This window comes from Gymnoscopelus braueri (genome assembly GCF_963280865.1).
Source record: "Gymnoscopelus braueri genome assembly, chromosome: 23".
Classification (NCBI taxonomy): Eukaryota; Metazoa; Chordata; class Actinopteri; order Myctophiformes; family Myctophidae; genus Gymnoscopelus; species Gymnoscopelus braueri.
Genome location: NC_137625.1, coordinates 27220126 through 27247625, shown reverse-complemented (window position 1 = coordinate 27247625; position 27500 = coordinate 27220126). Strand labels below are relative to the sequence as shown.

The 27500-nt window shown below is 42.7% G+C and overlaps 2 protein-coding genes across 2 annotated transcripts in view; one reads left to right on the top strand and one right to left on the bottom strand.

Annotated features, from left to right (window-relative positions):
* lrtm2a (leucine-rich repeats and transmembrane domains 2a) overlaps positions 1-7763 on the top strand; it is a gene marked incomplete at its 3' end in the record, with an annotated part of 25666 nt that extends 17903 nt beyond the window's left edge. The window contains exons 4-7 of the mRNA XM_080420562.1: positions 100-225; positions 3280-3368; positions 4660-4817; positions 7174-7763. Coding sequence (XP_080276688.1) covers positions 100-225; positions 3280-3368; positions 4660-4817; positions 7174-7763 — 963 coding nt within the window. The remainder of the gene's footprint in view (positions 1-99; positions 226-3279; positions 3369-4659; positions 4818-7173) is intronic.
* Positions 1-27500, bottom strand: part of cacna2d4a (calcium channel, voltage-dependent, alpha 2/delta subunit 4a) — a gene marked incomplete at both ends in the record, with an annotated part of 127144 nt that overhangs the window by 57939 nt on the left and 41705 nt on the right. The window lies entirely within an intron of this gene.

Genomic DNA, 27500 nt, shown 5'->3' with positions numbered 1-27500 from the left:
ACTTTTACTTAAGTAAAAAATGTAAGCATGCTTTTTCCACCCCTGAGTATGGACAGTTTTATGTTTGATGTGTATTTGTGTATCGTTTCTGCACTTTAGGTATTGGATCTGTCTAATAACTACCTTGACAACCTCCCAGCTGGTTTATTCAGGGACCTGTCCAATCTGACCAAACTGACACTAAAGAACAACTCCCTGACAGCCCTGGACAAGGACCTGTTTCAGGTAACATGCACTAATGTTATTGAATCAATATTACACAAGAGGCTGTGCTATATTTTGATTGTACCATTATAGCACTCATAGACAGTCTGGCATAATATCTATTATCACTATTCTAATGACTCATACAATGAGTGATAGTAAAACCTTTTACTGTGTACAGGGGTTCCAGGAGAGTGCTTACACATAATGGTACCGATATAACAATAAAAAAAGACTTGCATTTAGAAACAGCAAGGCCCACACACCAAATAGCTCCTGTTAAAGGGATTTTTAATTTGCAAAAGTGGCGACGCTTCCAGCTAAGCAAACTTCGTGACTGGAAATCTGAGGTAAGAGCCTGCTTGGCTGGGAACGTTACCACTTTTGCAAATAAAAAATCCCTTTAACAAGAGCTATGTAGTGTGCAGATGTTTTTGTCTACAGTATGTTTCTACCAGTGTTGATTTTGTCGACTAAAGACTATGACGAAAAATGTCTGTCGACTACCTTTTTTCCCTTACGAAAACTAAATTAAAACTAAGCTACGATGACTAAAACTATGACACATGCTGACAATTTTGTCTACAAATAAAAACTGGACTAAAATGTTATGGAGGGACTAGTGGAGAAGAGTAGTAGAACTAAGACAAGTCATCATGGGTGCGAGCGGGTGTCACAGACAAAAAAATAGCAGATCTACAAGCTCACAACGTGTCGCAGCGCGACACGTTGTGAGCTTGTAGATTGGGTATTTTCGGCATGCAGCTACAGTAAGAGAAAATCATTTCGATGGCATCACAGCCCGCCAAAAATACATTTTAGTCGACTACATCAACTGTAGATTTAGTCGACTAAAAGTAGACTAAAAGTAGAACATTTCAGGTGACTTAAATATGACTAAAACTAAACAGAATTTTATTCAAAAGACTATGACTAAAACTAAATCAAAATTTGCTGTCAAAATCAACACTGGTTTCTGGTACCAAAACAAAGCTTAGCTTTGCAAAAAAATAAGTAACAATAATATTTCAATTTATTTTATTGAAATAATGTAGATTGGAATAATATAGGGTTGCAGTCCAAGAAACTGATTGGGAGTTTGTTATCTACTAAGATCAAGTGGCAGCTGCACAGATATGCCCATAATATGGACTGGACATTCAGCCAGGCAGGCTGATAATGCAGTGCAATGCCCATATATGGAGATAACTGTGGGCATAATGTGTGTGTTTGCCCAGATTATGCCCATATACGGAGATCCCTGTCGTCAGCGCAAATAGATATTGTTGGGCAACGGTTTCTGTTGTTAATGATGTCATATACCCATATGGAGACCCCCAGCGACATAGATATGGAAAGAGGAAGAGAGGAGTGAGAGGGGGAGAAAGAGCCTATTTCACCCAGGCAATAACCAAGCCAATGCCCTTATATCAGTGTTGATTTTGACAGCAAGTTTTGATTTAGTTTTAGTCATAGTCTTTTGAATAAAGTTCTGTTTAGTTTTTGTCATATTTTACTCACCTGGAATGTTTTACTTTTAGTCTAGTTTTAGTTGACTAAATACCATAAGATTTTAGTCGACTAAATCTACAGTTGATTTAGGGCCGTGATGCCATCGAAATGGCTGATTACTTAGCTGCATGCCGAAAATAGCCGATCTACAAGCTCACAACCCGCCGCGCTGCGACGCGTTGTGAGCTTGTAGATCAGCTATTTTCGGTCTGTGACACCCACGCGCACCCATGATGAGTTCTACTGGATCTCTTCTCCTCTCGTCCCTCCCTAACATTTTAGTCTAGTTTTTATTTATTGACAAAATTGTCAGTATATTTAGTCTTAGTTTTAGTCATCATAGCTTAGTTTTTATTTAGTTTTCGTCAGCGAAAAAAGGTAGTCGACGAACATCTTTCGCCATAGTTTTAGTCGACGAAATCAACACTGCCTTATATGTAGATCCTTGACATTGTTAGGCAACCATTACATCACAGTACTGTCTATTTGTAATATCTGACAGAAATGATGCATAGCTTGCGAGCTAGTTTAGCCAGATACACCCAGATACAGGTTTACACACACACACACACACACACACACACACACACACACACACACACACACACACACACACACACACACACACGCACCACTATGCGGGTGATGTATATGTGACGTGTCATTCATCTGTGACGTGTCAAGCAGCTGACCAATTTGGCGGTCTATTTACGATCACCTCATTCACTGTTGGCATGTGGCTGACCTGTTTGCTCCCAGCACCCGACTGCACCGCTTTCCTTATGGCTTCTTCTGCTTTCCCCGTTATATATATATATTTATATCTCCCTGCTCTTAAATGGTTTTCTTCTGATTTCAGAGCCTGAACGTCAAGATCATATATAATATTCACACTTTCACATTATATATAAATAAAATGTTAATGATCTGTCAAAATTAAGAACGCATCTGGGTCCTTTTTAGATTTCTTTGGCTATTCAAAAAATAGCAGATATATAAGCTCATAGTGCGTCACCGAGTGCCACGCTACGAGCTTGTAGATCTGCTCTTTTTGAAAAATCTTGAGAATTTGTGTAAATCCATTTGTAAAATATTTTGTTCCAGGGACCTCCAGCACTCGGTGCCGCGCTATGAGCTTGTATATCTGCTATTTTTTGAATAGCCAAAGAAATCTAAATGACACAGATGCTTTCCCGGTCTCAATGGGTCTCAATTTTTCCTGAAATGTTATGGCCACAGTTTAAGGCAATGATTGCAACTCTTTCACTCCATTTCCTATTTGTAATGTAATATTCTTCAAAAGGTGGGTTAACGGGGGACTTGGGTGTAGAAATCAGGGAAAGGCAGTACTAGAGCCAAGAAAGTTTGAGAACCACTGCATCATATCGTCATTGTCAGGTGGAAACTGTCCAAAACTATAAAAAAAAAAAACTTTTAAAGAGTTATTTATATATATATATATATATACATATATTATATAATATTTTTAAACCTGTACATTATTCTGTGCCATTTTTGATCATGTTTTAAATTAAAGGTATCCATTATGTGTAATGTCTCCAGGGTTTAGGAGGTTTACAGATTCTGGATCTGTCTCTGAACGGACTCTCTTCCATTCCTCTGGGCCTCCTGGACGAGCTGCATGGTCTCAGGTAAACAGATCAAAATAGAGCGTAGCCACGCGTCGCGAACCCTAGCATCCCTACTCTGGGGTGAGCATTCGGTGAAAATAGCCTATATCTACAAGGTCACAAGGCGGCGTGTCGCGACGCCTTGTGACCTTATACATCGGATATTTTCGGCATTTGGTGTAGAGGGGAAAAAAAAGGAGTGTACCTAATATAGAGCCCCAGGGTACTCCGGTCAAAAAGTATAATACGGTTTAAGTGGTGAAATATATTATAGATTGTGAGCATTGTGATATTTTTATGTTTACTGTAGATGGATGTCCCTGGAAGGTAACAGCATCAAATACAGTTTAGTTTACTTAATAATAATGATTATGACTGGGCTATTTGTGCGTAGATGGCTGTCCCTGGCAGTAAACAACAATACTTTTTTTTGTGTGTTTTGGTGACACATCTGGTAGCTATGTGGTCATTACAATTACAACATCTGTTCATACATAGCTTGCATTTAGCTGCTGGCTTTGCTAGTAGTACATTGCCAAAGCACTTCCTGTGAGTGCCTGCATCATTTCGGCGGGAGTGTAGGGGGCAGACACCGGCACCGGCAGGCACTCACAGATAAAAATAGTATTTAGAGACGTGGTCACACAGTGTTGGTTATTGTGAAAGATATCAAAGTAGAAGCAAAACGAGCACAAGACAAAGAATTGCCAGCACTCCAAAGTCCTTCTGGCACTTTTTCAGCGTGAATGAAGAAGGCTTGACCCCGAAACGCGCCTTTGGATTGGAGGCAATTCTTTGTCTTATATATAGACCCCTTAACAGACAACGTCACACTGGTTGCAAGCGTCATACTGCGCAAGCGTAAAAAATGTACCCCGCCTAACCCTGCACCGTGATTGGCCAATCACAGTCTATTCAGGACTGTGATTGGCCAGTGTCACATGACACATGTGCATAGCCCTATATAAGAAACCATAACTTTAAAAAAAACATAAATTTGTTTTTTTAAAGTTATGGTTTCTTCCATCATAAAGAGTGTTTCAATAAATGTATTTATTTTTTGTACATGATTGGTTGACTCCATTCAGTATTGTGATTAGCTAGCAAGACACCGCCCACTTCACACAGGGTGTGATTTTTTTAATTTGATTTGATTTTGATATTTTTTTGATTAGCCAAAGAAATCAAAAAATGACACAGATGCGTTCACGGTGTAAATGGCTTAATTGAATTGAAGTTACACAGTATGACTTTAAGTTTACGTGACAATGATGAGTATTGTATTGATATTTGTATTGATATTTGTGCGTAGATGGCTGTCCCTGGCAGGAAACAGGCTCCATGGTTTGGAGCGGGCAGCGTTCGAGCCTCTCGCCAACCTCCAACACCTGGAGCTGGGTCACAACCCCTGGGAATGTGACTGCAACCTCCGAGACTTCAAACACTGGATGGAATGGCTCATCTACAGAGGTCAGTACGTGTGTGTGTGTGTGTGTGTGTGTGTGTGTGTGTGTGTGTGTGTGTGTGTGTGTGTGTGTGTGTGTGTGTGTGTGTGTGTGTGTGTGTGTGTGTGTGTGTGTGTGTGTGTGTCAGTGGTGTAAAGTAACATAAAGTAAAGTACATTTACTCAAGTACTGTACTTTTTTGAAGTACTTTTACTTAACAGGAGTATTTCCGATTTTCAGTACTTTTACTTCTACTCCACTACATCTCGGAGGAAAATATTGTACTTTTACTCCACTACAATTATTTGAAAACTTTAGTTACTATTTTGATTATTATTACAAAACATACATTAACCACTTCAGCCCTATATACATTTAGGCCATTTGAAAATAGCAGATCTACAAGCTCAAAATGTGTCGTGACGCGACGCATCGTGTGTGTGTGTGTGTGTGTGTGTGTGTGTGTGTGTGTGTGTGTGTGTGTGTGTGTGTGTGTGTGTGTGTGTGTGTGTGTGTGTGTGTGTGTGTGTGTGTGTGTGTCAAGCCATCCAATAGTACAGCTGCTGTGCACTGTTCATTATGTAAACCATTCACCTCAACACCCGGAAACAAAACAACTAGCCTGATAATGAAACTCCTCTCCTCTGTTAAATTCCTTAATTGTCTGTTCTTTATGCTATCCATTGTTTTCTATTATTGTCTCTGTCGGGTAGAAACCTGACATGTTCAAAACTGCTGCTTTTCAGGAAATGGAAAAATTAACCTGTGCTCCAATGCATCCAATGTAGTTATTTAGTCACAAGCGCTTGTTAATAATTAACATTGGTTAAATATTTATAAAACCCAGTCAAACTTAACCCCTTTCAACCTGGCCTCTTTATTTGGCCGCACAGTTTCAAAACATTAGAAAATAGCAAAAATGGCAAATCTACACAATATGCGCCGCGTCGCAATGCGTTGCGCTCTTGTAGATTAAATGTAGAGATACAGCATTTCTGCCCGTCGGCGACAATGTTCTATTGTGTTGGGTATTTCCACTATCATTTACGTCTTGAGACAGAACGGCGGGTCGTCATTCCATGGAGTTCAATGCAGCGAGACCACAACTGTCACCCAGAGTCAATAATATGACAGTGAATGGTCCTGTGGTTAGACAGGATATCCTGTAACTGAAGCCATGGATTTGATCCCTGCGAAAACTAATTATGTCCATCAATAAACAACTGTCACAGTGTGCAAACACTCAACCTGCTCTGCTCATGTACACACACATGTGGGAGAGGAGAGGAGAGGAGAGGAGAGGAGAGGAGAGGAGAGGAGAGGAGAGGAGAGGAGAGGAGAGGAGAGGAGAGGAGAGGAGAGGAGAGGAGAGGAGAGGAGAGGGGAGGGGAGGGGAGGGGAGGGGAGGGGAGGGGAGATTAAAGTATCAGTAGGATAAAACATTTTCTTTTTGTCTCTCCATTCTGTTCTCTTTTCTTTTATCTTCCGCTCTGTTGTTTAATATGCTTATCTTGGGTGCAGATCATTCACGGTTTGTCGCTGCGGCATGTGACCTCCAGAAACAAACACACACACACACACACACACACACACACACACACACACACACACACATACACATACACTCCCCCCTCTGGGAATTAGCGACTCATACAGTCTCTCTCTCTGTATCCCTCTTTTTTTTTCACACAACAGAAGCAAATGCACATGGCCACTGTCTGTCTGTGTGCGTGTGTCTCTCTCTCTCTCTCTCTCTCGCTCTCTCTCTCTGTCTCTCACACAGTGAGTGTGTGCGCGCGCGCACACACACACACAACACCCCCCTCTGGGAATTAACGATGTATATAGTCTCTCGCATTATCGCGCTCTTTCATTCACAGACCAGAATTGCACGCACGCACACACACACACACACACGCACACGCACACACACTGCAGAGCGGTAGCTAAACAAGTCATCCCATCAATTATAAAACGGTTTAGCTGAAGCTTGTGTGTGTGTGTGTGTGTGTGTGTGTGTGTGTGTGTGTGTGTATGACTCATCCTAGTAGCTCAAGCACTGTTAATTTCCTGGTGCTTTGCAGGAATAAGTCTACAAGCTCTATTTCTGGCGAAGAGATGTGGTGTAGAAGGAAACAAGAGTAGACCAAGTACAAAGCCAACTCAGGTCCATTTTAAAGCCCTGCAGCTTAAGCACGACATGACACCGCACTGCCCCGCACCGCATCAAAATATCTACCGTTTCTGCGTTTGAGCGTGTGGGGTGGGGTGAGGCCATGCCAGTGGAAAAGGGGCTTTAAGTCTACTCTTGAGGGTTTGCGAGGTAGAAAATAAATGAAACATAGTTGAACCTTGTTTGTTTCTCTCTCTCTCTCTGTCAGGGGGTGAGCTAGACGGCATCCAGTGCACGCTGCCCAAGGACCTGCGGGGGCGGGACATCCGGGGGGTTCCCATGGAGATGTTCAACTACTGCCTCCAACTGGAGGACGAGAACGGGGGCGTGGTCGGGGGCGGTGCCGCGGGAGGAGGAGGGAGGAGCCCCGGGTCCCCTCCTTGCGGCAGGTCCCTGGACCCCGCCTCCCCCACCGGCCCCGCCCTGGACGCGGCCGGCGCGGGTCCCGGCGCGGCCGGCGCGGGTCCCGGCGGCGGGTCGGAGTGGGAGGGGAGGGGGAGGGGAGGGGATCGAGGGGGTGAGGTGGCGGCCGACTGCGTGCGGGCGCGGTACCGGCCGGTGAGCGTGCGGCGCGCCATCGGCACGGTGGTGATCGCGGGCGTGGTGTGCGGCGTGGTGTGCATCATGATGGTGGCGGCCGCCGCGTACGGCTGCATCTACGCCTCGCTGATGGCCAAGTACCAGCGAGAACTGAAGAAGAGGCAGCCGCTGATGGGCGGCGGCGACGGAGGGGAGGAGGGAGCGGGGGGAGGGGGAGGGGACGACCGGGAGGACAGGCAGATCTCCTCGGTGGCCTAGGACGTTGGTTCTCAGAGTGGTGGGGGGGTCCGGGGGGGACCACCCCCGGGGGTCCTTGGGGAGGTACCAGGGGGTACCAGTTAATATAGCGTCACAGTCATTTTAACTACTTCGACCATTTTTAATACTTTGGCTGTTCAAAAATAGCAGATCTGCAAGCTCATAGCGCGGCACCGAGTGCCGCACTATGAGCTTGTAGATCTGCTATTTTTGAAAAATCCCTGGCTCAAAATATTTTTGAGTTAGGGGGAGGGGGGGTCCGCAGCCCATGAGCCCATGAAACAGTTTGAGAACCACTGGCCTAGGAGGCGAGGAGAAGAGAGGAGAGGAGGAGAGATCTCTAAAAGGGCTGACAGTGAGGAGAGAGAGAGAACACAAGAGAGGGAGAGAGAATGATGCTGTCTCTCTCACATCAGCCAGCTCTTATACCATCTTTCTTCCATTCCGTCATTCTTCCTATTAGTATTTTTTTGACTTGCTCCTGTCTGCATTCTGGTTTTAATGTTTGTTTTTTCCTATATTCGCTTCTTCACCTCTTCCACTCTACTCCCCCCTTTTTCATTCACGTCATTCTTCCTCTCGTTCTCATTCTCTCCACCTCTCTTTCTGACATAATAAAATACGCCCACTCCGTCCTGACGTCTCTCTGAGTTGGACAGTGTTTCTACTGCAGTATCTAGTTAGCAGGCATCTCTCTCTCTCTCTCTCTCTCCCTCCCTCCCCCTCTCTCTTCCTCTCTATCTCCCTCTCTACCCCCCCCCACTTCTCGCCCCCCCCCTCTCTCCACCCACTACTGCTGTACTGCAGAGGTCTGGACAAACAGACAGACAGACAGAAAGACAGACAGACAGACAGACTCAAACACCGCGATCAGAATCAACTGCACAGTCAAATCCTGAGGGTTTATTTAACTGCGAGCGTATACAACTGAGTGACCCGTGAGGGTCCATTTGGTTACACGTGCGCGCTCTCAGAGTTACAAAATGGATAAATAACAGGAGGATCTTACTGCGCATCAAACTCAATCACTCATCCACACAGTTCATTCACAATCACGTCAAGGTCAGTGCTGGAAAACTAGAGGTCAAATTCACACGAGAATAGTGTTAGTATGACTATGATACAATGCTTCCTATACATTTATCAGTCTGGTTGTAAAGCAGGTTCTTAATTTTTTTATATTCCGTCAGAGATTTTATGTCTTGTTTGTTAACCTCATTGTTAGTGCAGGGTGAGCATTGTTATACTACCATGGTACAATTTCGACAGTATTATTACCCAAATATTTCATTGATGTGATGATGTCACTGGGTGGGAGGGGTCATATGTGTTGTAATGTTAAGACTTTTGGTAGGTGACACCCATTCAATACATTATCATTAATAACATTACGAATATCAACACTTCTTTTGGGTGATCATCACTACCAGCACCTTTTCTCCCACTCGGGTCCCCCTTAACTGTCCGTCCCAGCCCAGGACCCCCCCCCCCCCCCCCCCTCCCTTAGCCTGGCCTGGGACTGCCCCGGATGGCCCCTTCACCTTCCACACCAAAACCACCTAATGCTGGAACCTACATGTTGGATAAGAAATATTTCCTCTCCTCCTCTTTGTCAAAGAGAACACTGGGGATTTGTAAACCGTACGTTGTTTGTTTTGTTTTGTTTAAATTTGACAATACACGGTGAACGTAACATAGTCTTCTTCAGCCTGAAGCTCCACATTTCTTCCTACTCAAAATGAGACTTTTGTTGGGATGTTTACTGATTAAACCCAACCGCAGCGACAGGATTGGTTTGACAAACTGACCCCAAAGTCAGATGTTTGTGAGTGATGTTATTATAGGGACACTGGTAACAGTGGAAAGTCTTCCCTTATTCAGAGCAGGTCTTATAGTTCTTCTCTGAGGCACCTGGATTTTATCCTATATGATGGATGGTGGACACAGACTCTCTACAGGAAAAGAGATTCAATCACCAATGGATCTGAACAATGAACTGGACTGAAAAATAAATGAGTCGAAGCTGGAATTGTAAATGATTGGATTCAGCATTGTTCCTCCTCAGGGAACATCCCTCGTTTCGATCCGAGACCCACAGACATGAGAGATCGATTGGCTGAACAATGGTTAAGTGACTGTTGCCACGCCCACTTCTGACAGAACAATCTCGGATCGATCTTCACTCTCAGTTCACGGGGGAACAAATCAGTCCAGCTGGAGTTTCTGATTTCACGTGGACCAGGCTTCTACACAACTATCTCAATGAAAACTAAAACAGGGACATGTAAGAGACGAGACGAGAAGAAACTAAGCTACTGTAGCAAGCTAGCTATCTCCATGGTCCACCTCCGGATGTTAAAAAAATAAATAATAAAAAAAAGGAAATACAGATGTTTTTATGTTGGTTGTATGAAATTAAGACCTAAAGACTTGGAGTACTGTACACTTAATGCTTTAAAACCAATACAGAATTTCTGGTTATCAAGAAACCGGAATCTAACTGAAGGGTGAAATTCAATGTGAAAGGAACATGGTTCAACCTGAACTCTTTCTCCTGGGACTACAAAAGCCTACCCTGATAAGGACAACAAACTCCAGAATCCTGCACTTTATTTATCCTTATCAGCCACCCCCCCTCCCCTCCCCTCCCCCAACATTCTCTTCCTTTCCAAGATGGCTGCCATGCCCCGAGGGATTATAAAGAATGAGTGATTAAATGGACAGATGCTGCTATTTTACCTTTCCCTTTTCCTCCCCTCCTGTTTTCTCTCCAGCGCGGTTTCACAGACCCCCCCCGCCCCCCCCTCTCTTTCTCTCTCTTTCCTTCCCTCCTTCCGTCCATCCGTAATTGTTGCTCTTTGTGTTTTGTTTGTGCTTAAAGTTATACGAACGTCACTTTGTAAAAATTTGAATAGAAATTGGGACTGTCTGGTGTGGGTGTTGTGGTAGTCTGCTGTCCTTCATGTTGTCTTTATCGAGACAAACCGTGTGAAACTGAAGAGGAACGGACAGGAGGAAGGCCATGCTGGAGGCCAGCACGTTAACCAATAATAATACATCATCAAAGGACAAAGGAGAGTTGTTTTTCTGAAATTCTATTTTTAGTACATTTCTACGTTAATAATTTGCGTGGATATCGTTGGTGACGTAACCGTCACTCTCCAAAACGTTCACAGGGTTTAGTAGTTGTGTTGCCTGTCATTCACATACAAGGAATCTTTTGATATTCGATTGCTTTAAGCTAATTTTTACTAGACAGGACAGCCGAGAGCGAAGGTTTAGGAGATGCAACGCCGTCCTGTGAGGGATTTGAACCCATGGCATCATCACTTATGTGGTACACGTACAGTGGTGGGAAAAGTACTCAAATGTTTTACTTAAGTATAAGTATCAATACTGGAATGTAGAAGTACTCCGTTACAAGTAATAGTCCGGAATAAAACATTTACTTGAGTAAAAGTACAAAAGTATTGGTATCAAAATGTACTTAAAGTACCAAAAGTAAAAGTACAATTTTTTTTATAAATAGCAGATCTACAAGCTCACAACGCGTCGCATTGCGACGCGTTGTGAGCTTGTAGATCTGCTATTTTCAAATAGCCTCGGTATAAAATAGGGCTAAAGTGGTTAATGTATGTTTTATAATATATTAATTTATAGCTGCAAAGTAACTAGTAACTAAAGTTTTCAAATAATAGTAGTGGAGTAAAAGTACAATATTTGTCTCTGAGACGTAGTGGAGTAAAAGTAAAAGTACTGCAGATTGGAAATACTCCAGTAAAGTAAAAAAGACCTCAAAGTACAGTACTTGAGTAAATGTACTTAGTTACTTTACACCACTGGCACAAGTACGGTAGGTTGATGTGGCCCTAGTTGAGCGGGCAGAGAGACCATCTGGGAATTGGAGGGTCGCAGGTTCGACCCTCACCTCGAGTCGCACAGACAGCCCATGTGTCGAAGTGTCCCTGAGCAAGACGTTTAACCCCTAACGGCTCCCCTGGGTGCCGTTACTAATAGCGTCCACTGCTCCTTATAGTTAGGATGGGCTAAATGCAGAGATTGAATTCTAGGTATGTGTACTTGTTGACCCATTAAGACGAAGGAAAGCATCTGTCATTTTATATTTGAACCACTTTAACCATTATCTTATACTTTGGCTATTCAAAAATAGCAGATATACAAGCTCATAGCGCGGCACCGAGTGCTGCGCTATGAGCTTGTAGATCTGCATTTTTTTTGAAAAATCATGAACATTTTTGCAAATCTTTGAATATATATGTTTTTTTAAAGCGAACATCAAATATTTGCTTTTGCGGATTCTACAAATGTCTTCTAAATCCTAACAGGTTTTTTTTAAAACGTATGTTGCTATAATATCAGTGATCACAAACTTATTCATGTCAAGGACCCCCAAAATGATATGCATTTGTCCACAGAGCCCCATCTGTTCCAGTTACCCCCAGAAGCACATATTTGAGTTACAAAAAATATATGTATTCAAAGATTTGCACAAATTTTTCACAATTTTTCAAAAATTGCAGATTTACAAGCCTGTAGATCTGCTGTTTTTGAATAGCCCAAAGGAATCTTAAAATGACACAGGCGCGTTCCCGGTCTTAATGGGTTAAATACCCAAACAACAAAAGAACGGGGACACAATTACACGAACGTAATCAGCAAACTGACTGAGCTACCAGGTCACTCAGGCAAATCCAATGGACATAAGAGAAAGCCATGTACCGTTTGTTTCCACTGATGACAGTTTGTCTCCAAAACATCTTTAGAAATACGCTGACGATGGACTTTTGTTGTGTATTGTCCTCCGAAGAATCTCTCCCTGTCTATTTTTTGATTGGCTAATCAGACCTTCATAGTGTGTTATGTTCTATTATCTGAATATGCTACAGATAAATATCATTATCTTGGTGTCTAATGTGGCGTGTGAACACCACGTTTCCCACAGATAACTGTTTTTTTTTTTTCCTGTATTGATTCATAATGCCTGTCTTCCATTTTGTTCTATGACTTCTATTTATTGACTTCTATATTTTTGTTTGTTTGGACTGTAAATGTTTGTTGTTTTGTTTGTTTCTTTGTGTTAAGTGGTTGGTTGGTTTTATTTTTTTGCTAGAGCCACGCAGAGGAAGAGAGTCTGGCCGGGTTGCTGCCTTTCGTCTAGAACCTTCTGGTGTTCCACAAAGAGGGTTCTCTAGTTTAGAACCTTATAATGTTCCACGCAGAAGGTTCTAGTGTGTAGAACTATCTGGTGTTCAGAATTCACACATTTCAGTGTTCTACATAGTTCTATTAATAATTAACTGCTGGTAAAACATGTCCATCATTCAAACTGAAACAAAAACATTTTTGTTTTCCGATGTCACACAACAACAATTTAGGTATCTCATACACAAATATCATACCTCATAGTATTATTTAGAAATAAACTTTCTACTTCTGTAATTACAGAATTTTGGGCAGGGCAGGAGATACATTCCTATTCCATTTTACTCATTTTTGCTATCTGGCAGTTTGTGAGCTCTGGATTAGTATTATATTTACATCCATCAACACAATAATTCGTTTTAAGATCCGATCATGGCAAGGTCAATAAATCAGAGGTCTAGATGTTCAAAAGTGATATTTTTCTCACATCACTATCTGACATACAGCAGTTGGCAGCGGCCAGCAACATGATAATTGTTGAGTCAACACGCTTATGAAAGGCATCAACCAAACTGTTTCTACAAATGGCTCTGGGTACGTTGTCATCTCATCCTGTTGGTCTGAAGTTATTGTACTGTTGGTAGCTAAGTATCTTAGCTAGCTGAGTCCTGTTCCTATAGACTGTGTGTTGAAAGAACAATAAACTATAGTTTGGTAATGAAAACTACAGCTCCCCAATGATGACTGAAAAAAAAACAAAAAAACAACAACAACGCTACATTAAGACTGCATTATCCAAAACATGTCATACTCTGTATCTGAAGATTAGTAGACTGACACTAATTAAAGGGATAGTTCACCCCCAAAATAATTTTCCCTATCGATTAGTCACCCAATGGAGACTTGAATTCATGGATATTTTTTTGTTTTTGTCGCATTCCTAAGCCAATAATGTGATGAACGACAGCGGTTCCGGTAGGAGACACAAAGAGTCTCCTTTGTGTCTCCTACCGGAACCGCTGCCTACCGGTCCGCTGGTCATCAAATAATTGGCTTAGGAATGCGACAAAAACAAAAGAATATCCATGAATTCAAGTCTCCATGGGGTGACTAATCGATAGAAAAATATTTTTTGGGGGTGAACTATCCCTTTAAGACTGCATTATCCATAAACACAAGCTGTGTTGTGTTGTCGATGAAGCTGGATGATAAGGTATTTTAGAGATGAATTTGATATGAATTCAATAAAACATGTCATACTCCTGCATCTGGAGATTAGTAGACTGACACTAATTAAGCACTGAGGTCCCTGACATGAGTCAGGTTCATTTTGCGCAGACAGAGCAGAGAGTTTAGAGCTGAGAGACATGGAGGTAGACTGTAGGATGGGGAACCCCCTGGACCCAATTAACCCCAGTAACCCGTTCAATCCGGGAACGCAGATGCCGTGCTGTGAGCTTGTATATCTGCTATTTTTTTTAAACAAATCGTGAAAATGTGTGCACATTTTTGAATATAATTTACAATATAACTAAAATCTTTGCTTCTGGGGGGGTCCCTGGAACAAAATGTTTTGGATGGGTGGGGGTCCGCGGACAAATACATATAATTTTTGGGTCCTTGACATGAAAAAAGTTTGAGAACCACTAATATTAGAGCAACTATTTTTTTTTCAAAAACACTGTTAGAATTTAGAAGACATTTGTAGAATCCCCAGAAGCAAAGATTGAAGTTAAAAATGTTCGCTTTAAAAAATAGATAATATTAAAAGATTAGCACAAATCTTTACACATTTTCAAAAGAATTGCAGATCTACAAGCTCGAAGCGCAGCACTGAGCTTGTATATCTGCTATTTTTGAATAGCCCAAAAAAGTTTAAAATAATGCTTATAGCAAAAAAAATCTAAAATAACACAGAAGGCGTTCCCGGATTTAATGTGTTAAAAGGGGAATCTCACTTTAAACCACTTGAACTCTTGCATCCCTACTCTGGGGGGAACATCCGCCAAAATCATCAGATCTGCAAGCTCACAACACGTCGCATTGCGACGTGTTGTGAGATTGTAGATCTGATATTTAGCGTAGTCCATATAGGGCCCATGGTCCATGGGAATACAGTCAACTAAGTATAGGCTTTATGTGGTTAAAAAGAACTCGGTTGATTCAATATTATATTATATCAGATCTACAAGCTCAAAACGCGTCATGCTATTTTTTGCAATTTTTTTATTTGAATCCTGAAAAGTATTTTCCAGGGGGTCCCCAGCAAGAGTAGTTAACGAAAGCATCACAACCATCCTAACCACTTTATCCATTTATATGTTGGCTACTCAAAAATAGCAGATCTACAAGCTCACAGCGCGTCACTTCGTGCCGCGCTGCGAGCTTGCACATCTGCTATTTTTGAAAATATTTGACCCAAATATTCTCTTCCGGGGGTCCCTGGCACAAAGGATTTTCAGATGGGGGTCCGCGATCAAACATATATCAATTTGGGGGTCCTTGGCACGAAAAAGGTTTGAGAAGCGCTGCTTTAGGTTGTCAGAACAGAAACCCACCTCCCAAGATCCCTGGTGCAAGATATGTGATGATAACAGACATTTGAGCAGAGACACACACCCCTATTAAACAAAAAACATCTCATGTTTGTGTCAACAATGTTTAGTACGTGTATACTGTCCTCCTTAAGGTGTAGCGACCGCAATTAGACAGCAAGCCAAACTCCATTCACAGAGGACATGAGAGTCAGGATGTATGCTTCAACTCCAATGTTTATTGAAGACTGAAGTAGTTGTGAAAAACGGAGTGAAACTGCAAAGACAACATACAAAAAAGAACAGTACAGTTACAGTAGTGTTGCTTATAAAATTAGTAGAGATAAGTACATGTAAGTATACATGTAGGATACATTTATGGTTAAGGTAAGCATATGTAGGCGACTGTAACGATGAGGTAAATATTCATTTCACAGGCATTATGAACTGTACCAAATCCCATACAACAATAATCTCTCAAGAGAAAAATAACACCAATAACAACAACATATTAACCCACATGGTTGTGTAAAACTAAATATAAGAATACATCCCAAATCACCTTCACACAACAAAGTTAACTAATACAGGTCTAAGGAGTTAATAGTCAATAAAGTCACACTTACAGACAATGCTTGCCTGGCACAACAACATAAATGGCAGCAAAGCTTTAAATGCTCTGGTTTGGTTGAAATGGCTGTGATCTAACTCTCTTTAACAATGTTTTTGTGGATGAAAAACGATCTTTTTTCCTTCCTGCTTCCTGTCTAGAGGGGAAGTTGTGTCATGGACTGTACCATTACACAGGGACACTAGGGGGTGCCAAATACTACAACAATATAAAGGGCTGTACCATTACACAGCAATAGTGTAGGGGTGACAAATAACACACCGAGGGATTACAATTGACTGGGCAGAACACTCCCCGCATGGCCTTTTTGAGGCCACTACCATGATATTGAAAATGTCCCCCCACTCTTTGGCCTCCAGCCACTCCCTGTAATAGTAAGGTTGGGAATGCTGGCAATGTGAGGACAGACGGTCTAAGTGAGATTTTGGCGCCCGGAGGTTGAGACGGTTCACCGGCTGGAGAGGTAGCGGTTGGGTGGTGAAGAGACCGATGTCTGAGTCACTATCCTTCTGCTGTGACTGGGTGAGGAACAGCTCCTCGGATTGGAACACTCCTGTGGTCTTTGGGCGTGGATGCCCGCCTGCGGCACTGACTGTGTTCTTAGCAGCTGTTTTAATGGGTACAGAAATGGAAGTAGTCCCTTCTGTGTCTCTGTTGCGCCGATTGATAGCTTTAGTTCCCTTTAGTTTCTCTTCCTTTTTAGCGGGCGGCGGTGGGATATCGTTTGACAGAGAGCTGTCGGTGGCGTCGGCCTCGCCTGGCAGGCTCTTGGGCTGTTCGGTGGCCAGGGAGTTGATACCTCTAAAGAGGCTAACTGATCCCTCACCGCCGTAGTTTGCCTTCTCTTTTGGCTGAATGAAACTCTCACTGGGAGTGAGGAAAGGGGGTCCACCGTTCTCCAGCACGTTCGTCTTAAAAGTGTTCACAACTGGCTTGTGTACATTCCCAAGGCATACGTCGCCCACCAGAACCCAGCCTAGGTCCAACTTCTGGGCAAAAGGAGCATTGTGTGGGCCGTTGATCGCTGATCGAACTTTGTGTATTCTAATAATGTCCCTCCCAAGTAAGAGAAGAATCTGGGCCTTTGGGTCAAGTTCTGGAATGTGGTCTGCCAAAGTTTTCAGATGGGGGTGCAGAAGAGCTGCTTCTGGCGTCGGTATTTCGGACCGGTTGTTGAGTATTTGGTTACACTCTATGAGTGGTGGTAGAGCGAGACTGATTCCACCGTTCGCTGCCTCGATTTGGAAGCCCTCTGCCTTTCTTCCGGACATGTCAACTAGTCCAGCACAGGTTCTGAGTGAATAAGGGGATGCGTGGGTCTGGATGTTAAATACGTCGAAAAAGTCTGACCGAGCTAATGAGTGGTTGCTCTGATCGTCGATGATCGCGTACATCTTAACGGCCTTTTCGCGCTGACCCCGTGGATATACTCTGACCAGACATATCTTTGAGCAGGATCTGCCGACCTGGCCTTGACCGCAGACCTTTGTGCAGTGGGAGGTGACTGTGGTCGAAGTAGTTGGGGTCTCTTCGTCCTCCCCGCCGTCGTCCAATGCAGGGGAGGATATTTTGGGTATTTGTGGGGCTGGACCCGGGTGCATTGCTGTAAGATGCCGTTCGCTCTCACACTCGCCACACTTCGCTATTACTTTACAATCTCTGGCTATGTGAGAAGCTGAATTACAGCACTTGTAGCAGATTCCGTTCTCCTGGAGAAAGGCCTTCCTTTCTCCAAGGGGCTTCGCTCTAAAGCCCTTGCATTTACTGAGTGGGTGCGGTTTGTTGTGGATGGGGCAGCATTTTTCAGTTCTTGGGCTGTTTTCTGTTGTGATGCTTCCACTGGAGTCCTCGTCTGAGGAAACGTCTGTTTTGTGGACAGATATTGGAGACCTGGTGTGGGGGTACCTGCTACTGTATTTATCTCCTCTCTCTGGATTCCTGCTGCTTGTGGATAGTGCAAAGCTTGGATCGTTTCTGGTACGGGCTTCGTAACAGATGAACTCAGTAAAGTAGGAGAATGGGGGGAAATGGCCGCCGTGATCGTCTTTGTACTTTGAACCGTAGGATAGCCATTTCTCCTGCAGGTTATAGGGTAACTTCTCCACTATGGGGCTGATGCCGCGGGCAGTGTCCAGGTAGGCTAAGCCTTTTAAATATCCGTCTTCCTTAGCTGCTTGGAACTCCATCAAGAGGTCACCAAGCTCTCTAAGCATGGTATAGTCTTTGCTGGAGATTTGGGGAAAACAGTCCAGTTTCCTGTAGAGTGCACACTCGATGACTTCTGGTGAGGCATAGCACTCGTTGAGCCTGGCCCAGGCTTTTCTGAGAGCAGCTCCAGGGTTATTAATATGCACTGCACGTATCCTCCTGACGTGCTCGACTGACTCTTTGCCGAGCCATTTCACCAACAAATCTAGCTCTTCGCTGGCTGAAAGACCCAGGCCCTCGACAGCATTTATGAATGACGACTGCCATGCCCTGTAACTCTCTGGGCTGTCGTCAAATTGAGCAAGACCTGAACTCACCAGCTCACGGCGGGCCAGGTATCTGGCAAACTCTTCCATTCCATGTGTCTGGTGTGTCGATTCGGCTGGGGTCGTGCTTGGTCTGGGGGAGAAGGACTGAGCTGTGGGGTTCACGGGCTGACTGTAGGAATGAGAAGTGGGATTTATGGGCTGGCTGTAGGACTGGGCAATGGGATTCGTGGGCTGGCTGTAGAACTGGACTGTGGGTTTCGTGGGGTGACTATAGGACTGAACTGTCGGGTTAATTGTTTGGCTGAAAGACTGCGTTGCCTGAATGGTGGGCTGGCTGGAAGTTCTGGGTTCTAACCATTGCTCGGATTGGGTGTGAGGGATTTTGCCAGCAGTGGGATTGGGATGAGACAGGTGGGGGTCGAGGGGCGATTCCTCTGCCTTGGGTGGCTTGATGAATTGACTGCCAAGGGGAGTGTGTGGTTCGTTGTCGGCTGGGGTCGGCCAAGTGATGAGGTTTTCGTTAAAATCTTGAGGTGAATCTGCACGCATTCTATGCTGTGACATATCTGTAGTTTGGATGTTCAGTTGAGACTGCGTTTTGACGTAGTTGCTGGTGCGCTCTGTAATGTCCTTTTCTGACAATGTGTGAGAGCTGAGTGCTGCACATTCCATTTCTACCGCCGCTTCTAGGACCTCAGCCTCTGCGATTGCGGCGGCTGCCTCTCTATGCAGATTCAATGCTTCCAACTTGGCTTCCCATTTAGCCTGCTCCAATTTTAATTGTACCTCCTGCTCGGCGAATGACGCACGCGCCCGTGCCGCCTCTGCCTTGGCCCGGGCTCTTGCAGCGGCGCCTGCCGATGATGTGGATGAACGGCTGCTTCTTCGGCTGGATACGGTAGAAATGTTGTCGTCTTTAACTCCTTCCATGATGCCGTTTCGGATGCATCTGTTGCTGTAGTAGTTGTAGCGCCAGCTTATCTCAGTGTCTTTTCACTATACTGTCCTCCTTAAGGTGTAGCGACCGCAATTAGACAGCAAGCCAAACTCCATTCACAGAGGACATGAGAGTCAGGATGTATGCTTCAACTCCAATGTTTATTGAAGACTGAAGTAGTTGTGAAAAACGGAGTGAAACTGCAAAGACAACATACAAAAAAGAACAGTACAGTTACAGTAGTGTTGCTTATAAAATTAGTAGAGATAAGTACATGTAAGTATACATGTAGGATACATTTATGGTTAAGGTAAGCATATGTAGGCGACTGTAACGATGAGGTAAATATTCATTTCACAGGCATTATGAACTGTACCAAATCCCATACAACAATAATCTCTCAAGAGAAAAATAACACCAATAACAACAACATATTAACCCACATGGTTGTGTAAAACTAAATATAAGAATACATCCCAAATCACCTTCACACAACAAAGTTAACTAATACAGGTCTAAGGAGTTAATAGTCAATAAAGTCACACTTACAGACAATGCTTGCCTGGCACAACAACATAAATGGCAGCAAAGCTTTAAATGCTCTGGTTTGGTTGAAATGGCTGTGATCTAACTCTCTTTAACAATGTTTTTGTGGATGAAAAACGATCTTTTTTCCTTCCTGCTTCCTGTCTAGAGGGGAAGTTGTGTCATGGACTGTACCATTACACAGGGACACTAGGGGGTGCCAAATACTACAACAATATAAAGGGCTGTACCATTACACAGCAATAGTGTAGGGGTGACAAATAACACACCGAGGGATTACAATTGACTGGGCAGAACAACGTGAATCATGCCTGTTTATACACTCTATTGTCAGTTTTGGACATAACGAGGTTTCTACCCGACAGCAATGTAATGAAATGAAAAAACAAAGATGCAAAACATTTCAAAAGACCATTGTTTATCGAAAGCGGCCACATATACAATATGCCTGGGGTGCTATCCTGCCTGAGCTGATCCTGCCCGAGGTGTTATCAAACTGTGGGCAGGCAACATGATATGCCTGCCCTCAGGCAATGACACATGCTGGTGATAAAAGACCAAGAAAAAAAAAGAAAAGAAAAAAAAAAGTGTAGGGAGCTCCTTGAATTTAACAAAATATATGTAATGCTGTTAAAAGCTGTGCATAGAATGCAAACAGCACTTATAAGCACAATGACGCTTTGGTAGAGGTTTGGTTTACCTTTCTTTCCATGATGCTACTCAAATATTGGTGAGATATCTTCAATAGTTGATCAGTTGATTACAAATGGATATAACAAAAATATCCTCCCAGTTGACTTACATTGCACAGTGAAACATGTCTCAAAGTAACTCTTTTAGCAAATTTCTGAACTCAACTTCCTATTGATTTTACTATTTGAATCTGTGGATCCAATCCGGGTCTTCTTCATAGCTAAATCAACAGGAAGTTGACATTTTTATTTAAAAACAATTCAAAAAACGGGAATTGTAGTAGTGTTATATATTCACAGAATCCACTCTGAGACATCTTTCACCATGCATTGTAAGTCAAAGAGGAGACTATTTTGGAACATAATTTTTTTATCAACTGATCAACTATGGAAGATAAATGACACAATGACAAGCGTCAAAAAACGTTAACAATCAGACGAAACATGACAAATGTAATTCCTCATTGACTACTTTTAGGAGCCATGGTGTCCAGGTGATAGATCCACTTGATCCTCATGACACGATATAGTCTCCACCTCTAGAACAGTAGTTCTCAAACCTTTTCATGTCAAGGACCCCCAAATGTACACTTATTAGCCCGTGGACCCCCCATTTGAAAAGATATGCCAGGGACCCCCATAAGAGAAGATTTTTACGGCTGTGGCAGTTATTTCCAACCATTTTCATTTCAAGGACCCCCAGTTTGACATGCATTAGGGCTACGCACCCCCATTTAATGTCATTTCTATCTCTGGGACCCCAGTTTATATTGTAAAATCAATGTTAATTTAACTCTGAGAGTGTACAAAAATGGAACATTGGTTCCATTTGTACACTCTCAGAGTTACAGAACCATAAGGGTCCATTTGGTTCCTAACTATCTTTCATTTAGCTGGGGACCCCCTGGAACTCCCTCAAGGACCCCTTGAATGAAACGTATGGACCAGAATCGAAGATTAGAAGCCGTATGGACACGTTCTATGAAGTGATTCACTACCAGAGGAACAGAAGTGTCTTTTCTATGTATGCTCTGTGTTCAACGATACAAGTTCAAGTTCTGAAACATATACACACATATATTTTGGGACATGGGTAAAAGGCAGAGGACAAATTTCACGTATATGCAAATGTTCTGCCACTCCCCAAAGGAGAGGGGATGGGGACGATATTATCATGATGATTATTATTATTAGGAGGTTTTGTTCATCATTGATAAGAACAGCTAAATGGACCTCCAAGCTCACAATGAGGTTGGAGGTCAAAAGGGGGTGGAGCCTGGAGTCAGCAAAACCAGCTAACTCCGGTGGACTTCGCTGGTTTAGCAGAAAGTTTGAGGATCCAATGGAGTTAGCTGGTTTTGTCAGAAGCGCTTTTCAATGCTTTTCATTGGTTCAATATTTTTTTTCTCCCAAAATTGAGTTAGCTGGTTTCTGCCGGACAGCAACGATATGCACCTTGCGCACAGATTTGCCGTCACGGCCGGTGTGATCCCATCGCAGGGCGGTCTCTAGTTTGGAACTAGTTTTAGTTTGAAGGAGCGAGGTCAACATGCTGGCCGGCGTCCAGGGGGCAGGATGGTCAGACAGACATGACCAAAGGGATGCACTCTCTGAACTGACCCGTGATAAATCTATTATTATAGAGGGTGCAGATTAATGTGGTGCCATAGTTGTCCAAAACCATTATGACACATATAAAACTAGACGAGCATGTCTCCTATGCCAAACTTGGCAGGAATCCCAACAGAGGGTTATCGGAGGGGAAAGATAAATGACAGACAGTGAAGATGTTTAATTCCATTAGTGTTCCCTCCGATGGATTTATTACCGACCTGTGTCCTCTGCTGTCTTGCACAACGACTTATTTTTTGTTTAGTTCGAAGGGGATGTCTATTAACAGATCAAAAGGGGTGGCCATGGCAGCAGTTCTAGCGCCCCCTACAGCCATTCTGTATGGTGGCAGGTTTGAAAAAATAAGTCATTTTCTGAGTAACATCAAAGGGTGTTGTTACCGTTTAGATGAGCAACAGTTAATCAAATGAATCAATTTAATTGATTATCTGTGTTTTTTTTAACACAATTAATGATTTGTCATTATAGGTCATTACAACACGTTGTAGGCTTGTAGATCAGTGGTTCCCTCACTTTTTAGCTCAAGACGTTTGCTAGGATAAACGAAGAAATTAGACGTTTGCCCGGGACCCAAACTGTAGAAAATAGCAGATCTACAAGCTCACAACGTGACGCTTCGTGCCGTGTTGTGAGCTTGTAGATCTGATACCGTTTTTTATTTTATTTATGGAATTTTTTTAATTGATGAAGAGTTGTGATTATTGTTATTTTGAACTTTTTTTTAATCTTTTGAAATAATAAATATGTTTTGAAAGGAAAACACAAAAAAGGGGATATTTACTCGCGACCCATAAAAATGTGTCCAAGACCCAAACATGGGTCCCGATCCACTGTTTGGGAAACAGTGATGTAGATGGACTATTGGAACAATTCCAACCTCAATTTCTCGAGTACTCGTTTCTTGTATCCTTAATCGCAAAAGACTAACAAATATTGAACTTCATCGACCACCACTACATCTACCTTAAAGGTAGGGTAAGTGATTTTCTTTGGTTAAAATAAGTGTTAAATAGCTCTATATTCTGATAGTACTCATTGCTATAGAGTGTTTGTTCAGTAAAAGGAGTCTCCTTGTCTCTCCAGCTCTTTATAAAACAGAAAATGCATTTTCATTTGAGTTTCAGTTTCATTTCCAATTTTATCCAATTAGGATAGAGAACTCAATCAGGATATAGATTAAACAAGTGGAATTGGAAGTGATGACACTAAGAAATGAGCAGGCAAAATTGGAACTGGAACAGTATAAAAAGAAGCTTAAAATGGGTACTTTCTCCTGATTGGCTGAGATTTTGACACCTACCGGAAAATGTATTTTCTGTTTATTAAAGAGCTGGAGAGACGAGGAGACTCCTGTTACTGAACAAACACTCTATAGCAATGATTACTATCAGAATATAGTGCTTTAACCTTTTAACAAAATACTTTTTGTTTTAACCCAAAAATATCACTTACCCTACCTTTAAGTAAACTTGCTGTTCAGCAGCTTCTTATGCAGGTATCGGAGTTATCAGATCCATGGGAGGCTGGCTATAGATCAAGGTTTCCATGGAACACAGCTTTGGACTGATAGTGTATTTTATTATATTATATTATACTGTTGTTATTCCAGCTATTATTGTTATTGCTGTCATTATAGGTTTTACTATGGCTGTTGCTTGTATCTCTCTGTCTCTCTCTTCTCTCTCTCTTTCTCCCCTGACACGGTCAAGGCAGATGGCTGCCCACCCTAGAGCCTGCTTCTGCCTGACGTTTCTTCCAAGTGAAGGGGTGTTATTCGTTACCAATGTCGCAAAATGTTGGGCGGGACAACGATGGGTCTCTGCTATATATGTAGTGTCTTGAGACAGCTTTTTGGTGATTCGGCCCTATAATAACATTGAATTGAATTTAAATGGAATCAGGCGAGTATGCTCAACTGGAAAAGAATACACCTCTAAACAGGGTTGCCAGATCTGCTTATTATAATTTATAATTTCCACGCTGATGTAGATGTTAAAGTGCGCATGTGGCCCATAGTCGCTTCTTTTGGGCTGGTTTTCCTAGACCTGGTTGCTTGTTTCTCTCACAGAATCTGGCAACACTGCCTCTAAAGCTCAGGATATGATGGTTAGATGATTTCCCCAACAAATTAAGTATTTTATTCAGATAAATGTTTTTAAATAATAGATTAAATCGATTTGTTGCTTCACAGGGAGTTATATATGCAATACATACAGTATATAACGCAGATTGTTATTGTTACAGCTCATATTATACAAGAGTGAAATTCTTTGGTTTTGGTTCCTCAACATTGTAGCTGCAAAAGCAACAGTGTGTGGGTGTGCTGTAAAATATCCCATGCCTTGGGAACTGGTATATCATTGAACACGGAAAATATAGAACCACAAATACAGCCTCTGATCTACGTTTCTGGTCCATACGTCTAGTAAAGCCTGCTTCTAGAGGTGGAGGCTATAGAATCGTGTCCTTCTGCAAGCTGAGGATTAAGTGGATCGATCATCCTGACACCATGGCCCCTAAAGGACTCAATGTGGAATTCCATTTGCCATGTTTCCTCTGATTGTAGCTCTGTGGTAGCGTATTCTTTTTTACTCTTTACTGCACCTGTGCATGGTCTGTATTATTATTATTATGCACATTTCTTATCTTATTATTTAGAGGGTTAATAAGTAATTTATAGCAGTGGTTTTCAACCAGTGGTCCGGGGACCACCAGTGGTCCTTGAGGGGGTACCAGGGGGTCCCCAGCGAAATGAGTTAACATAGCGTCACAATCATTTTAACCACTTAGCATTGGCTATTAAAAAATAGCAGATATACAGCACGGCATGAGCTTGTAGATCTGCTGTTTTTGAAAAACCTTGAAAAAGTGTGCATATCTTTGAAAATTGATATTTTTCAAAGCGAAAATTAACTGATATCTTTGCTTCTGGGGGTCCCTGGAACCAAACATTTTCAAATGGGGGTCCGTGGCCAAATGTATATCAATTTAGGGGTCCTTGGCATGAAAAAGGTTGAAAACCACTGCTTTATAGCATAGATTTTTTTGTAGAAAAAATAATTCTGCACTTTATTCTGCACTTTATAGTAAAGTCTTACTTACATTCAATGCTGTGTGGGGAAGAACACTAATTTAACCCTTTGACGCGCTGCGAGCTTGAAAATAGCTGACACAGTACAGTACAGTATGTCTACAGCATGTTGTGTTCCTGGCTTCCTAGGTGCTGTTTGAAGTCTGTGCACAACTTGAATAGCACACATTCTGTTGCATTCAAGGAAGTTACTACTTTGATATAATTTTGGGTATTTACATGGTGGGTTCCTTCAGGGAGGTTGCTCGTGGTGCCATGTCAGCATGGGCAATCTAGCTATGCTGATTAGTCAGCAGTTTAACAATTTCTATATCCCTCAATTTTAATCTCTCTCTCTCTCTCTTTCTCACTCTCTCTCTCTCTCTCTCTCTCTCTCTCTTTCTCTCTCCCTGTCTCTCTCTCTCTCTCACACACACACACACACACACACACACACACACACACACACACACACACACACACACACACACACACACACACACACACACACACACACACACTCTCTGTCAGCTATATTTACATACAGCCAGTCAGTACTGCCATTCAAATATTCACACCATTCTAATCCACACGCGTGAGCACGCACGCACGCACGCACGGACACACACACACACACACACACACACACACACACACACACACACACACACACACACACACACACACACACACACACACAGCACGTTCTCCATCTATCTCTCTTTCTCTCTGACTTGTAGCCAGCCTTTAAAGCCAACACAACCTCAGTGCTGTCAGAGAGATAAGAGACACCTGGTGGAGAGCTATGCTACTACAACCATTCTAGATGCAGTCCAAAAGAATTCAACGCACAACACATCCAAATAAAAATCAACAGTTGTGGGGGTAAAACAAACAAACATAAAGAGAGAGGATATCTGCACAGTGCTTTGAATGCTCCCAAGGTGATTTTAACATTTTAAAACGTTTCGACTGAAACAGTCTTTGTCAGATAGGCTACATGACGCAGACGGTTTCTGTCGAAATGTTGCACACATTGAAATTAAAATAACTTTGGGAGCATTCTAAACAGTGTGGATATCCTAACTCTTCTCCCTTACAATGAATGCTAATACTGCTACTAATACTATTCATGCCTACGAAGATCAAGGACCAGTAAAGCACCAGTAGATGACAGGTCAACCACCAGTAGATATAACCCCGATATAACAACAGAAGAAAGAACAATTAAAGAAAAGCACACAAGCTTTAAGTTGCATATACCATCGTTTTGTTTCCGAACTGTTTTGCACGCATTCACAGAGTCTTTCTCTTGGGACACAGGGTGAGGCATGCCAGAGGCAGGTAAACTAGCTCTTGACTGTGTGTGTGTGTGTGTGTGTGTGTGTGTGTGTGTGTGTGTGTGTGTGTGTGTGTGTGTGTGTGTGTGTGTGTGTGTGTGTGTGTGTATGTGTGTGTGTGTGTGTGTGTGTGTGTGTGTGTGTGTGTGTGTGTGTGTGTGTGCGCGCGCGAGAGCACGCGTGTGTGTGTGTGTGCGCGCGCGCGCGCGAGCGCGTGTGTTTGTGCCAAGGCAGTCACTGAATATTTAATCCCATCTTGTGTTCAGAAAGCAAACATTTCACAGTGAGAGAGAGAGAGAGAGAGAGAGAGCGAGAGAGAGAGAGAGAGAGAGAGAGAGAGAGAGAGAGAGAGAGAGAGAGAGAGAGAGAGAGAGCAGAGAAAGAAGGGCTTTTTGCACCATGAAAAGGAACATCAAGTTTTACCTCCCATTCAATATAAACCATTTCCCTTTATGGTTGTTTGGTCTGTGGTCCATTGCCAACCAAAATTGTACAAACTGGGACAATTAACACCAAATTGAGACTCTGAATCAGAGTTCTGCAAAAAACATTCTATGCATCCAACAGAAAACACCAAACAATGCATGCAGAGCAGAAATAGGATGACACCAGTGGTGTAAAGTAACTAATTACATTTACTCAAGTACTTGAGTGAGGTTGGCAGCAGAGAGAGGTTTGATGTGTTTTGTGTGTTGTGTGTGTTTTGTTTGTGTGT